The sequence below is a fragment of the Neoarius graeffei genome, chromosome 22 (genome assembly GCF_027579695.1).
Source record: "Neoarius graeffei isolate fNeoGra1 chromosome 22, fNeoGra1.pri, whole genome shotgun sequence".
In the NCBI taxonomy this organism is placed as follows: Eukaryota; Metazoa; Chordata; class Actinopteri; order Siluriformes; family Ariidae; genus Neoarius; species Neoarius graeffei.
In genome coordinates, this window is record NC_083590.1 from 58,930,293 (window position 1) to 58,945,516 (window position 15,224).

At 44.0% G+C, this 15,224-nt stretch overlaps 1 protein-coding gene across 4 annotated transcripts in view; it reads right to left on the bottom strand.

The window, feature by feature from the left end:
* The window catches only part of LOC132870989 (zinc finger protein 271-like), an 84,249-nt gene that overhangs the window by 35,038 nt on the left and 33,987 nt on the right, over nt 1-15,224 (bottom strand). For 3 of the 4 annotated variants that reach the window (XM_060905074.1, XM_060905073.1, XM_060905075.1), the window contains one exon: nt 14,647-14,918. The exons of the other annotated variant lie outside the window; for it this stretch is intronic. In XM_060905074.1, the coding sequence (XP_060761057.1) occupies nt 14,647-14,835 (189 nt within the window). In that variant the 5' untranslated portion in view covers nt 14,836-14,918. The remainder of the gene's footprint in view (nt 1-14,646; nt 14,919-15,224) is intronic. 4 annotated transcript variants of the gene reach the window in all.

A 15,224-nucleotide genomic window follows, 5' to 3' on the forward strand; every position in this document is an offset into this window, starting at 1 on the left:
CTATATTTGCACGGTCAGTGTCAGAAGATCGTGTGGTTAAAGAACTCCTTGACATCATACCATTAAAGGACAGAACCCTTGACATTGATGTGAAAGAAAAAAACGTCTGATGTTTTTGAGAAAGCCAATCTGCCATTACAGAAGCTAACAGGAATAGCCACGGATGGGGCTCCCTTGATGATTGGATCTGCGAATGGACTTGTGGGGCTATGCAAGGCTGATGACTCATTTCCCGAGTTTTGGAATTTCCACTGCATCATCCATCGGGAGCAGCTCGTGTCTAAAATGCTGAATTTAGACCACGTCATGAAGCCAGTGATGGAAATAGTCAACTACATCCGCACGCATGCTCTTACATCACAGGCAATTCATGAATCTGATCGCTGAACTGGAGCAACAGCTGTCAGGTGACCTGTCGCTGCACTGTACTGTAAGGTGGCATTCTAAAGGTAAAGTGCTTTCTCGCTTCTTTGAGCTTTTGGATGCAGTAAAAATGTTTATGGAGGAGAAAAAAAGAGACTATCCTCAACTATCAGACCTCAAGTGGCTTATGGATTTGGCCTTTTTAGTCGACATGCTGTCACAGCTGGACAAATTGAACCTGGATCTGCAGGGGAAATTCAAAATGCTGCCTGACCTAGTGCAAAGTGTTTACCAACAAACTGAAGCTCTTCAACACGCATCTTCGAAAAGGAGAATTAGCGCATTTTCCCACTCTGCGCAAAGCAAGCGGAGCAGCCACCACTGCCACCCTGAAAATGGCAACAGCTGGATACACAGCACCGCTTGAAAAACTTCAGGGGAGTTTTACGGCCCGATTCGAGGACCTACAGCAGAAAAGGCCACAGATCACGTTCCTCATTGACCCATTTAATGCAGAGATGGACTGCTTAAAAGCCCCACTTGTCACTGATGAAGCTGCGACAGAGATGGAGATGATTGAACTATCCAAGGATGATAGACTGAAAGCTATACTGAGGGAAGGGCTCCTTGAGTTTTGGAAAAACGTGCCAATGGAAAAATACCCAAAATGTCAAACAGGCTGCATTCAAGCTACTCTCAATGTTCGGGTCAACATACATCTCAGAGTCCTTGTTTTCCACTCTGAAACTTGTGAAATCAAAGCATCGATCTGTTCTGACTGATACACACGTGAAAGAACTGCTCCGAGTGGCCACAACGGAATACAAGCCAGATTTGAGAAGGATTACTGAAGACAAAGAATGCCAGAAGTCTCACTGAGTTCAAAGCAGCAATAAGGTTAAATAAAGAAATAAATAAAACTTCTCACATATTCTTTTTATTGAATGCTATTGCAAATGTTTATATTTATATGTGGACTTGCCTGAGTCCTGCTGATATAAATATCAGTGAGTGAGTGATTGAATGAAATAACTGGTCACTGGTCTTGGTAGGCAGGACTTTCAGTGTGATGTGAATCTGGCTGAGTAAAAGTCTGGCCTGTAGTCTTGGGATGAGTTTAAGCCCATTTTTGTCAATCTCCTGCTTCACACTGAGGGGTGTGTGACATTTATGACATGGTAAATTGTTAATATTTCATTCTGTGTGTACACGCATATGAGGGAGAGAGAGGGTGCGTGTGTGTGCGTGTACATAATGTGGCTCTTTGCAGTACCATAGTAAACATTTTGACTCTTAGTCCCTGGCTGTTTGGCCACCCCTGGGCTATAACGTCATTCGCAAGATATGACCCAGATTGCACTTTGCACTTCAGCAGACTGTCAAATAATTCTTAAACAGATAGGTAAGTCAGACAGGCAACTGTATAATTTATTAAAAACTTGAGGCAACACACATTACAGTGTTTTCCATGAGTTACCTCGACCATGGTGGCCGAAGCAATTTGAAAACACAACACCATTTGATTTGAGACTGATAACATTAACTTTACAGTATCTACTACAGTCATCCACTAGTCCAAACACAATACTATGGTTATCAATTTAAGACAGCAAACAGATAATGTCAATGCAGAAGTTAGCATTGGTAATTAGCATTCATCAAACTTTAGTCAAATCAAGTCAACTTTATTGTCAAATATGCTATACATGCTCAACATACAGCACAGATGAAATTTCAGTCCTCTCTGACCCACAGAGCAAACAGGCAATGCAATAAATAATAGAATAATTAGAATAATAGAATAATAAATAAAAATAGAATAAGGCACCGTACCACACTGTGATGCAGCTGGTCAGGATGTTCTCGATGATGCCTCTGTAGAATGTGTGCATGATGGGGGCCGGGGCTCTTGCTCTCCTCAGTTTGCGGAGGAAGTACAGACGCTGTTGTGCATTTTTGGCCAGTGATGCGGTGATGTTGCTCCAGGACAGGTCTTCAGAGATGTGTACACCCAGAAACTTGGTGCTGCTCACCCTCTCCACTGCAGCACTGTCGATAGTTAGTGGAGCATGCTGGGTGTGTGCTCTCCTGAAGTCCACAACAATCTCCTTCATCTTCTCCACGTTCAGGCGGAGACTGTTGTCCTTGCACCGCATGGCCAGGTGGCTCACCTCACTCCTGTAGGTTGTCTCATCGCCATTGTTGATGAGACCCACCACAGTCGTGTCATCCACAAACTTAATGAAGTGATTAGAGTTGGATGTTGGTGTGCAGTCGTGGGTCAGCAGAGTGAAGAGGAGGGGGCTTAGCACACATCCTTGGGGGGCCCTGTGTTCAATGTGATGGTGCTGGAGGAGTTGCTGCCGACCCGTACAGCCTGTGGTCTCCCTGTCAAGAAGTCCAGCAGCCAGTTGCACAGGGAGGTGTTGAGTCCCAGCTGGTCCAGTTTATGAATGAGCTGCTGAGGAATGATTGTGTTGAATGTTGAGCTGAAGTCTATGAACAGCATTCTGATGTAGGAGTCTTTTGTCTTCAGGTAGGTGAGGGCTAAGTGGAGGGCAGTGGAGATGGCATCATTGGTCGAAAGGTTGGACTGATATGCCAACTGAAAAGGGTCCTGGGCGGGGGGGAGGGCAGACTTGATATGCCGCATGACTAGCCACTTGAAGCACTTCATGAGGATGGGAGTGAGTGCGACCGGGTGGTAGTCATTGAAGCAGGAGGGAGATGGCTTCTTCGGGACCGGGATGATGGTGGTGGTTTTGAGGCACGTGGGGACAACAGCCTGGCTCAACGAGATGTTGAAAATGTCTGTAAAGACATCTGTGAGCTCCTTGGCACAGTCTCTCAGGACACGACCAGGAATGTTATCAGGACCCGGGGCTTTCCATGCATTTGTCATCCTGAGAGCTTTCCTCATGCTGTCTGGGGACAGCGTCAACACCTGGTCGCCGGGAGGTGATGGGGTCTTCTGTGCCGTGGTGCTGTTGTCTGCCTCAAAGCGAGCGAAGAAGTCGTTCAACTGATTCAGCAGAGAGGTGGAGTTGTCACAGGTCTGCAGGCAAGGGCTTGTAGTCTGTGATGGTCTGAATCCCCTGCCACAGGTTCCTGGTGTCTCTGCTGTTGTTGAAGTAGTCAGCAATGTTCCTGGAATACCGTCTCTTGGCCACCCTGATACCTCGTGACAGGTTGGCCCTAGCTGTCCTCAGGCCCACCTCATCCCCAGCTCTGAAGGTGGTGTTCCGAGCCCTCAGGAGCCTGTGGACTTCCCCTGTCAGCCATGGCTTCTGATTTGCCCGAATGGAGATGGTTCTGGTGACTGTAATGTCACCCATGCACTTCCTCATGTAGGCAGTGACCGTCTCCGTGTACTCCAGGAGATCTGTGTTGTTGTTGGTGGCCGCCTGTCTGAACATGCTCCAGTCAGTGGTGGAAAAACAGTCCTGGAGTGCCTCTGAGGACCCCTCTCGCCACACACATACCTGCTTTGTAGCTGGTTTGGTGACTTTAACCAGCGGCCTGTATGCTGGCATTAGCATAACAGTGGAGTGATCTGAGGCCCCAAGGTGGGGGAGGCGTAGGGCTTTGTAGGGGCCTTTATGCATAGTGTAAACATTGTCCAGAGTATTGTTTCCACGTGTGGGAAAGTTGATATGTCCATAGAGTTTTGGAAACACGCTCTTGGGGTTTGCATGGTTGAAATCACCAGCCAGGATGAGGAAAGCATCTAGGTGGGCTGTCTGCTGCTCACCGATGTGCTGATAGAGTTCATTCAGTGCTTCACTCCTGTTGCTATTGGAGCCGGGAAGGATGTATATTGCTACCAGCAATATGGCTGTAAATTCCCTCGGCAGATAGAATGGCCGGCACTTAATAATTATAAACTCCACCAGTGGTGAGCAGTGTTTGCAGACCACAACAGCATCGCGGCACCAGGCATCACTGATGTAAACATATAGTCCTCTGCCGCGAGGCTTCCCCCCCCCGACTAGCACTCTGTCTGACCGGTAGCATGTTAGCCAGGCTAGCTGAATGGCACAGTCCGGGACGCTGTCGTTAAGCCATGTTTCCACAAACACAAGGACGCAACACTCACTCACAGACTTAGATGAGCAGCCTAGGCGGCCATAATCCAGCTTGTTGTCCAGCGAGCGTATGTAGGCCAGAGTGATGGTAGGGATAGCTGGCCGGTGAGGGCTAGCCGCTAGCCTAGCCTGGATACCTTCGTGCTTGCCCCTCTTCTGCTTCTGCATGTTCCGCCTGTGGCGCCTCCACTGTGGGCTGGATGCAGGAGTGGGGGTCGGTGGTTGAGCAGGCCTCCGGAGTAAACCATAATCGCATAGCACTTCCGCATCCACTGGTTTTATATCCGTGAATATGGTTCTGCGGCTGTCAAGCAGAACCTCACGAGAGTATGTGCACCTTAAGACTGATGGACGCGACAAAGACGAACAGATACACGCTGTTTTAAAACACAAAAAAAACACAAAAACACCGTTCTGTCAGGACGGAGAGGAGCCCCTGCATGTGTACGCGCCGCCATTTTGAACTTTGAACTTTTTTTACCTTAGTTAGGGAACGTTAACATCAGTGTGTCCAACTATCGTCTCCTTGCTTTAACACAGTGCGCTGTTGAATTTGTAGAGGTTTAGCTTGTTTGAGTCAGAAAAGCTGCTAACACATCCAGTAGCATGTATTAGTCATTCAAAATACAAGCACATGCTCTAACCAGAGTTCAAAATAGGTCTATTTTTGGCTAAAATGAAATTATTCTGCATGTTCTCTATTTAATATTTCCTAAAAAAAAAAAAAATTTCACCATTTGAACACAGGTCACCACTTCTGCCTCATTTCTATGAGGGCTGAAATGTATGCTCTAAGTCTTTTTTTTTTTTAAACAGCTGAACTGTTAAACTCCTTAACCATGTATTTAGAGCCAATGATTTTCCGTTTCAAAATCTGGCTTTTTCTGTTTCGGACAATGAAAAATTCCATTTCAGTTCCGTTTCACAATTTCAGCTCAAAATTGTTCTGTTTGGCTCCAATTTAGTAATTCTGGCTGGCTTAATTTTACTTGGGTTTCGACACAAATGGTCCTTTGCATTATGAAGTCATTCATTAAAATATATATATATATATATATATATATATATATATATATATATATATATATATATATAAAAAATAAAACTTTACTTGACATACTGATAACAGATAAATCAAGAAACTATGATCACAGTTAACTAAATTCCCATCTCATATATAATATATGTAATATAATAGTATATTGTATATAATACAATATAACCTCAAAAATAGAGAGTACTGAAAGATTAATAGGGATAAATTAATATTCAGTAATACTTACTGAGCCTGTAATGACAATACTCATAACTGACTGTTTAAAAATATTACTCTATATCCATCTTTTTAGTACACCACAAACTCATGAAACAATGTTTCCTAACAAAACACAGAACACACTCTCAAACAGACTAGAATAGTTTAACTTTGATTGTAACGACAGTCCTGAATAGTCCTTGCAGATTAATCATTGAGCACTCTCAGAGTACCTAGAAACGCTGCTCGATATCGCCTTTACGATAGAGCATCATAAGTTGTTTAGTGTTGGTCTCCGTGAGACTGAATCTTCCGTCATTTAGAAGATGTTTATGAAGCGCGTGTTTTTTGGATTTCAGGTGGTCCTTGCACGTGTCAACCCTGACGAAATCATGAATGAATGAATGAATGAACCCTTTATTGTCACTGTTACCAGTGAAATTGACCATCAAGAAGCCGTAACTCGACTGATAAGATGCATTTGTTTCTTTTTCGTGGTCGCCATTCTGGTTGCGATGCGGGGAGCGAATCTGTAAACAAGCAGCTCATTGGCTGGCTAGGTGTGCCACAAGCCAATCACAATCACAGACAAAGCTGCCTTGACCGGAAAGGCACGTCTGCTTGGGCGTGAGTGGCAGTTACGCAGAAGCCTTCTGCAGCAGTTACACTTTGACACGCAAGCAATGTTGAAAAAATAAATACAAGCGCAGATATACTAAAAAAACATTACTTCCAAAAATTCCGTTTGGCAGTCAAAAATCCGTTTCACTATAAAAATTCCGTAATTTCCATCCGTTTTCTGCGATTGCGGAAAATCATTGGCCCTATGCATTGCAGGTGTGACCTTTTTTGCTGTGGCATCACAATTCATACCGATACAACCAGTGTGTTGATGCTTAAATTACTAAAGCAGAAAATTGTTTTGAGCAAGTTCTTTATAGATCTAACCTCTTAATTTTGCTCTCAAAGTGCACCAGTTTCATACATTTAACTTTAAAATAAACAAAATTTTCTCTCAGGGGAGCATGCTCCCAGAGCGAGGGCCACTGACCATAGTTTCACAAAATCCTGAGGGAAACACTGTATAACTCTGTCTTTTTTTTTTTAAATAAATACTTTCAGTGGAGGGGCGGCACGGTGGTGTAGTGGTTAGCGCTGTCGCCTCACAGCAAGAAGATCCGGGTTCGAGCCCTGTGGCCGGCGAGGGCCTTTCTGTGTGGAGTTTGCATGTTCTCCCCGTGTCCACGTGGGTTTCCTCCAGGTGCTCCAGTTTCCCCCACAGTCCAAAGACATGCAGGTTAGGTTAACTGGTGACTCCAAATTGACCGTAGGTGTGAATGAGTGTGAATGGTTGTTTTTGTCTATGTGTCAGCCCTGTGATGACCTGGCGACTTGTCCAGGGTGTACCTCGCCTTTCGCCCGTAGACAGCTGGGATAGGCTCCAGCTTGCCTGCGACCCTGTAGAGCAGGATAAAGCGGCTTAGAGATAATGAATGAGACTTTCAGTGGAACATCTACCTGTTCTTTTGCAAGTTAGGGTAGCTGTGAAAGAAATCCCTCTCAACTCAAAATGTAAAAGTAGGTGACCGTGACTGTGCGACATATCCTAGGAGCATGTTGATGGGTAGTGAACTAATGTGGCGAGTGTTTGTGGAAGGAGGAATCATGAGACTGACATCTCCACTTTTGAATATATGTTTGTCATTGCACATTGTACAATGAAATTGGATTCCATCCTACCAACCAGTGCAATATCTGCTTACAGTGGGGCAAAAAAGTATTTAGTCAGCCACCAATTGTGCAAGTTCTCCCACTTAAAAAGATGAGAGACGCCTGTAATTTTCATCATAGGTACACTTCAACTATGAGAGACAGAATGGGGGGAAAGAATCCAGGAAATCACATTGTAGGATTTTTAATGAATTAATTGGTAAATTCCTCGGTAAAATAAGTATTTGGTCACCTACAAGCAAGCAAGATTTCTGGCTCTCACAGACCTGTAACTTCTTTAAGAGGCTCCTCTGTCCTCCACTCGTTACCTGTATTAATGGCACCTGTTTGAACTCATTATCAGTATAAAAGACACCTGTCCACAACCTCAAACAGTCACACTCCAAACTCCACTATGGCCAAGACCAAAGAGCTGTCAAAGGACACCAGAAACAAAATTGTAGACCTGCACCAGGCTGGGAAGACTGAATCTGCAATAGGTAAGCAGCTTGGTGTGAAGAAATTAACTGTGGGAGCAATTATTAGAAAATGGAAGACATACAAGACCACTGATAATCTCCTTCGATCTGGGGCTCCACGCAAGATCTCACCCCGTGGGGTCAAAATGATCACAAGAACGGTGAGCAAAAATCCCAGAACCACACAGGGGGACCTAGTGAATGACCTGCAGAGAGCTGGGACCAAAGTAACAAAGGCTACCATCAGTAACACACTACGCCTCCACGGACTCAAATTCTGCAGTGCCAGACGTGTCCCCCTGCTTAAGCCAGTACATGTCCAGGCCCGTCTGAAGTTTGCTAGAGAGCATTTGGAAGATCCAGAAGAGGATTGGGAGAATGTCATATGGTCAGATGAAACCAAAATATAACTTTTTGGTAAAAACTCAACTTGTCGTGTTTGGAGGAGAAAGAATGCTGAGTTGCATCCAAAGAACACCATAGCTACTGTGAAGCATGGGGGTGGAAACATCATGCTTTGGGGCTGTTTTTCTGCAAAGGGACCAGGACGACTGATCCGTGTAAAGGAAAGAATGAATGGGGCCATGCATCGTGAAATTTTGAGTGAAAACCTCCTTCCATCAGCAAGGGCATTGAAGATGAAATGTGGCTGGGTCTTTCAGCATGACAATGATCCCAAACACACCGCCCGGGCAACGAAGGAGTGGCTTCGTAAGAAGCATTTCAAGGTCCTGGAGTGGCCTAGCCAGTCTCCAGATCTCAACCCCATAGAAAATCTTTGGAGGGAGTTAAAAGTCCGTGTTGTCCAGCGACAGCCCCAAAACATCACTGCTCTAGAGGAGATCTGCATGGCGGAATGGGCCAAAATACCAGCAACAGTGTGTGAAAACCTTGTGAAGACTTACAGAAAATGTTTGACCTCTGTCATTGCCAACAAAGGGTATATAACAAAGTATTGAGATGAACTTTTGTTATTGACCAAATACTTATTTTCCACCATAATTTGCAAATAAATTCTTTAAAAATCAGACAATGTGATTTTCTGGATTTTTTTTCTCATTTTGTCTTTCATAGTTGAGGTATACCTATGATGAAAATGACAGACCTCTATCATCTTTTTAAGTGGGAGAACTTGCACAATTGGTGACTGACTAAATACTTTTTTGCCCCACTGTATATTAGATAAGAACTCAAACTTTAAAAAGACATACACACAAACAAGACCTTCATACTCCCTGCATTGCACAGTCCCTTTAAAACAAGAAGCATTTAGTGCAGTTCTGGCTCTTGGGTAGAAGCTGCTTTTCAGTCTATAGATGTCCCCCCTCCCCCCCTTGCACTGATGTCACATTTGTGTTAGCAACCGTCGCTACCCTATACCTGGGGGACAAGCAAATTTTGTTTACATACTGTTCACATACTAAAGCCAAGCGAAGATGTCTGGCATCTGTTGCTGTTGTCCAAAGAAAACTACAGCTAAAAAGCTCTACTACCAGATTACTTGGATAATCTTGGTCAAAAAGAAGCAAAGGATTGATATCTATGGAAATTAGAGAGTTTATTAGTCGGTATGATCCATACAAAATTCCTCAAAATAACTGGAGTGACTGTAGATTTGTGGCCTAGCATAGCTACATGTTGGATCATACTCTCCCCCCCCCCCCCCCCAAAGAGTCCCGACATGCAAGAACAGTTAAAATAACTACAAAAGCAAGAAAACCACCTTTGTGTAAAGAAATTTTTCCCGACATCAACTTTTGGGAACAGAATGTTGCAAAAGCCAAAGTAATGACTCTCAGTGGACTCCTACCTGAACTGTGGGCTAGATGGTATTCCTGGCCCTCCATGTCTCAACAACCCCAAGGACATCTAGTTACAGAGCTATCTGCACTCCATAATTTATACACTGATACTTATTATTGTTAAATCAGACACTTTCATGAAGAAGCTAAATCAAATGCGAGCAGAAAAAATAAAATGAGATTCTTAAGCAAACTCTTCCATACTCACTTCTGACTTTCTACTTTTTTAAAATACATTTTAAATTCAATTATGAATTTCTCTGGAGCTTTCAGGCTTAGCGCCTCTTGTCATATTCTCTTTAACCATGCATGTCTTTATTGTTCTTGAAGCATTTGCTTCTCTTTGTTAACAGTTTTGTTGATGGTGGATAGACAGTAATACCTTTTATCTATTTCTTTATTTTCATGATTTGAACAACCAAAAACAGACCAAAAATGAACCACATTGAAGACAGGTTAAGTTCAATAAAATATCTTGCTTACACGAAAGACAGTGTTTGTTTGACTCCCAGATGAAATTATCACATGATGCATGATGTCATGTGCAAGGAGTCTATTTGTCCATCTCTTAATTGACCTGCACTGTCTTCCCAAGGACAGCAGTTCAGAGAATGTCTGGGGTGGGCTGGATATTTTAATATACCCTGGGGTCTTTTGAGGCAGCAGGAACTGTAAGGCTCTTCCAGAGGACAGAAGGCATCCGATGATGATCTGGGCAGTGGTGACGACCCTCTGGAGCACTTTCCTCTCTGCTGCTATGCAGCTGGCAAAACCACACACTGATGCAGTATGCAAGTATGCTCTCTATGGAGCAATGGTTGAAGGATACAAGCAATTTTTTAGTGAGGTGGCTCTTCCAGAGGATCCTCAGGAAGTAAAGTCTCTGTTGTGCCTTCTTTATCACTTGTGTGGTGTTAGTGGTTCCAGGTCAGGTCATCCTCAGGAACTGGAAGTATGAGACCCTCTCCACACATTCCCCGCTGATGAGAATAGGCTGAATGTCGGTTTTCTTTTTCCTGAAGTCTATGATCACCTCCTTGGTTTTGGTGGTGTTGAGGACCAGGTTGTTGTCTCTGCACCACCAGACAGCTGCTCTACCTTGTCCCGATAATCGGACTCATTCACCCCAGAGATGAGCCCCACTATGGTAGTGTCATCCACAAATTTGATGATGCCATTACTGGAGTGGGTGGAGTGCAGTCATAAGTGTAGAGGGTGAAGAGTAGGGAGGTAGGGGGCTCAGCACACAGCCCTGTGGGGAGCCAGTGCTGAGGCTGAGGAGATGTGGGGGGCCCTACTCTCACCCTCTGGGAGCGATCAGACAGGAAGTCTGTTATCCAGAGGCAGACAGATTGAGACAGTCCTAGGTTTGTCAGCTTGGACAGCAGTCTATGAGGGAGAATGGTGTTGAATGCTGAACTAAAATTCACAAAGAACAGCCTAGCATAGCTCTCCTGCTTCTCAAGGTGAGTGAGGGCAGTGTGGAGAGTTGTGGCTATGGCACCCTCTGGACCTGTTAACTCTGTAAGCATACTGGTGTCTGTCTAACATGGGTGGGAGGTTTGTGATGACGTAAGTCCGGACCAGTTTTTCAAAGCACTTCATGATGACAGGAGTAAGTGCCACTGGACAGTGGTCACTCAGGCTGCTGCTGGTCTTTTTTTGGCAGTGCAATTATGGGAGAGGACGTCAGGCAGGGTGGGATGGTGGACTGGGACAGGTTGACTTCTCATGTGATACCCTGTGGTCTTGTACATAACATGGTTCTAGGAAATGTTTTATTTTACTCCAAGATGAATGCCCATCAGAAATACTGGCCAGAGGTGATCAATTACTGCAGGAGTCCCAAAAAAATAAGACATAAATTTTTTGATGGCCAGTTAATTGCCCAAATCAATGGAGCAGATTTAAGTTTTTGTGCTTGATACATTCCTAAGACTCAACAGAATCACCTCAAGTGACCAAAATAGTTTGTCACAATGGGTAGTTTTTTTCCCCCCATACAGTTCTAAAATTACTTTTTACAACAGTTTCATTTATCAGTTATTTGCCCTCATTTCATTTTGATAAATGAAACTGTTGCAAAAAGTAGTTGTAGAACTGTGTGGGGGGGGAAAAAAACTACCCATTGTGACAAACTATTTTGGTCACTTGAGGTGATTCTGTTGAGTCTTAGGAATGTATCAAGCACAAAAACTTAAATCTGCTCCACTGATTTGGGCAATTAACTGGCCATCAAAAAATGTATGTCTTATTGTTTGGGGATAATGAGTTGATAGTGGGAGAGGTATTCAATGAGTAGTGTAAAAATGTCCATTCCTTTCAATGAGAAGAGTGAAAACCCCACCCACTGCCAACTCTTTATCCCATCAGGTCAAATCACAATGGGTAAGGCAATTTTTTTCACACATTCCAACACAGTTATAAAACTGCTTTTTACAACAGCTTCATTTATTGATTATTTGCCTTTATTTTGGTATTTGACTAGTGCGTCTTGAAATTAGCTCTTGTACTATTTTACTCAGTTCAGAGCCACAGCCACCTCTGTTACTGTTATATAATTACTCTGTAATTTTGCTCCCACTCTAGCTCCAAATTTTACTTTCTAAACTCAAAATAGACCAAATTAACGATTACTGAGGAAAATACTTTTGACTCTGGAAAAATAACTCCATCATTTTTCCTGTGTATGCACTACAGCACATGCATATCAACCAATCTGCTCATCAGAAATGGAAGAAATATTTACACTTACTCCAGCTGATTTTCGGCTGGATCGAGTCAAAGTTAAAAAGCCACACATCGGCCACACACAACTGGCCGATGTGTGGCTTGGATGTATGGGCTTCGTCATATTTCGCTCCTGCACTGACAAATTTTAATCGCAGATGAGCGATAGGCTGATGAAGGAGGAGGTAGGGCATTGATGGATGTCTGCCTGGTTTCCAGCATTGATGCAAGGCATTTCAGCACCTGGTCGTGTCGTCAGGTGTAACGGCCTTGTTTCAGGCTTGTTTTGCATCACACCAGGATGTGCTTCAGGTTGGCCGGAGACTGACAGAGGAGGCATGAAGGGTCTTCTCTGTACCACTGGTTGAGGTTGACTGGAGATGGCAGGACATCATAGGTGGCTCGTATGACACTGGACACTGGAAGTTCAAGAATACTTTTCCCATACAGGCCTGTGCTGGTAATGCACCGAGGGAGACCAAGCCATTTTTTCGCAAATGAACTAACCAGCCTCTCCAGTTTTTCAACCTTGGGGAGTGGGATCTCATAGATGGTCAAGGGCCACAACAGCCAGGGGAGGAGACAGAACTGAAAGCACCAGAGCTTCAACCTGCCCAGTAGGAAGGACCTGTCAGTGCTCTCCAGGCCACTGATGGTATCCTACCTAATCTGGTCTGCTTGGTCTATATCTTTGAGGGTTGCGTTGTACCAGTGTCCAAGACTCTTAACAGGTTTTCTCTGCCACCATTGCTATGGGCTCCTCACCAATGTAAAAGCGTTGCTTGAACAGCTTCCCTCTGACAACTGAAATGCTCCTGGACTTGCTTGGATTTATTTTCATTCTAGCCCACTCTATATTCTCTTGGAGCTTCTTCAGTAGTCGCCTAGTGCAAGGCTTGCTTGTTGTAAGTATGGTCATATCATCCATGTATGTCCTGATAGGAGGGAGTCGGAGACCAGGTTTGAGCTGCTCTCCTCCTACCACCCACTGAGAGGCCCGGATGATGACCTCCAAGGCCATGGTGAAAGCGAGCAAGGAGATGGTGCATCCTGCCATGAGGCCAATTTCCAGACACTGCCATGCTGTAGTGAATTCATCAGTTGTAAGGCAAAGCTGTATGTCCTGGAAATAGGATTTGACTAGGGCTGTGATGGGCTCTGAGACATTGAAGTAACTGAAAGCAGACCAAAGGAGATTGTGAGGGACTAAGCCAAAGGCAGTGAAGAGGTCCAGGAACACAACATGGAGGTCTCTTCCATCTTTTTTTGGCGGCTTGGATTTGATGCCAGATCATGTTTGCATGCTCCAAACACCCAGAGAAACCTGGGATCCCCGCCTTCTAAACAGACATGTCGATATAGTAGTTCTTCTCAAGGTAGGCTGTCAGCCTGTGAGCCAAAATGCTGAAAAAAACCTTCCCTTCAAATGTTCAAAAGACTGATGTGGCAAAATTGGTTGATGATAGCAGAATCCTTTCGCTTTGGAATTAGGACACCCCCTGCCCTCCTGCAGGCTGTGGGTATTGCTTGTTTCTACCACAACCACCATCATCAGTCTCTGCAGGAACCATAAAACATCTTGGAGCATTCTTGTAAAGCCTGTATGGTACTCCGTTGGGCCCAGGGGACAATGCAGCTCTTGACCGACATACAGTTGTTACCACCGCACTCCACTTGGGAGGGCTGATATCTAGCTGATGTCCAGGGAAAGGTATTGGTGGCATGTCAGGTGGGAGGACGATCTGTTCGCAATGCCAGCTGTCCATGTGGATTTCTTGAAGGTGAGCCTCGAGGTTTTTTTTGATGAAAGTTTGCCACTTTTCTCCTTCATACTTATAAAGTTTGTCAATATGTTTGTCATGTTTGTATGATAAAAAACTCAAAAAAAATTATCTAAATACATGACCTAGTCATTCTAAACCTGTTGAGCTTTGCCGACGAAGCTCTCAACCCCAGAGAGATAACTTAAAGAATAAAAAAATATTTGCTTGACCATTATTCAGGTGTTACTAGTATTTCTATTATTAACAAGTGAATTTCCACCACACTGGCAAAAAGAACTGATGGAGGATCGCACTGTGATCAAATTTGTGATTTACACCACTACTCCACATATCACTGACAAAAAGAAACTGATATTAATTGGAGATACCTTCATCTAGTCATCATATTTTCTTACTTAAAAATATACAATCTTTATAATAAATTGATGACAAACTCACAACCAAGGAGTCTCCACTGTTCCCGGCTTCCTCTCTGTTTACCAACTCTCCCTGGTAGGGTCCGAAGTGTGCACCTACTGGAACAGTGCCCCCCTTATTAAACACTCCCAGGCCTGCATCAGGGATACTAGACATCTGGATTTCTAGCCCAGGAGGAAGAGTTTGTCTGGCTCGGTCAGGGACTCCCATGGGAACAAGAGTATCTGGGATGAAGAGGGGCGGTCCATGAATCTCACATTTGTTGAGGAAAAAGGATTTGCAAACTTCACAGTCTGGGAGTAGAGAAAACACAACAGGAAGAAATGAGGCCCAAATGTGTGTGTATATCTAAGACCATATACAGTATGTTAGTACTGTATAAAGATTATCCAAAGAAAGCTTGCCAGTAAGGTTTACTGAACAGTTGAGACCAGAGGTGTCCATCAGGACTGAGATCACACAGGATAACAAGGTACACAAGTACAAATTTTTTTTACTTCCTTGTGGGAGTAAACAAATGGTCAGGTATGAAGCTTTCAGGGCAAAATAAAACAATGTTCATTAACATGACTGGCACTGTATGATGTATTTACAGTATT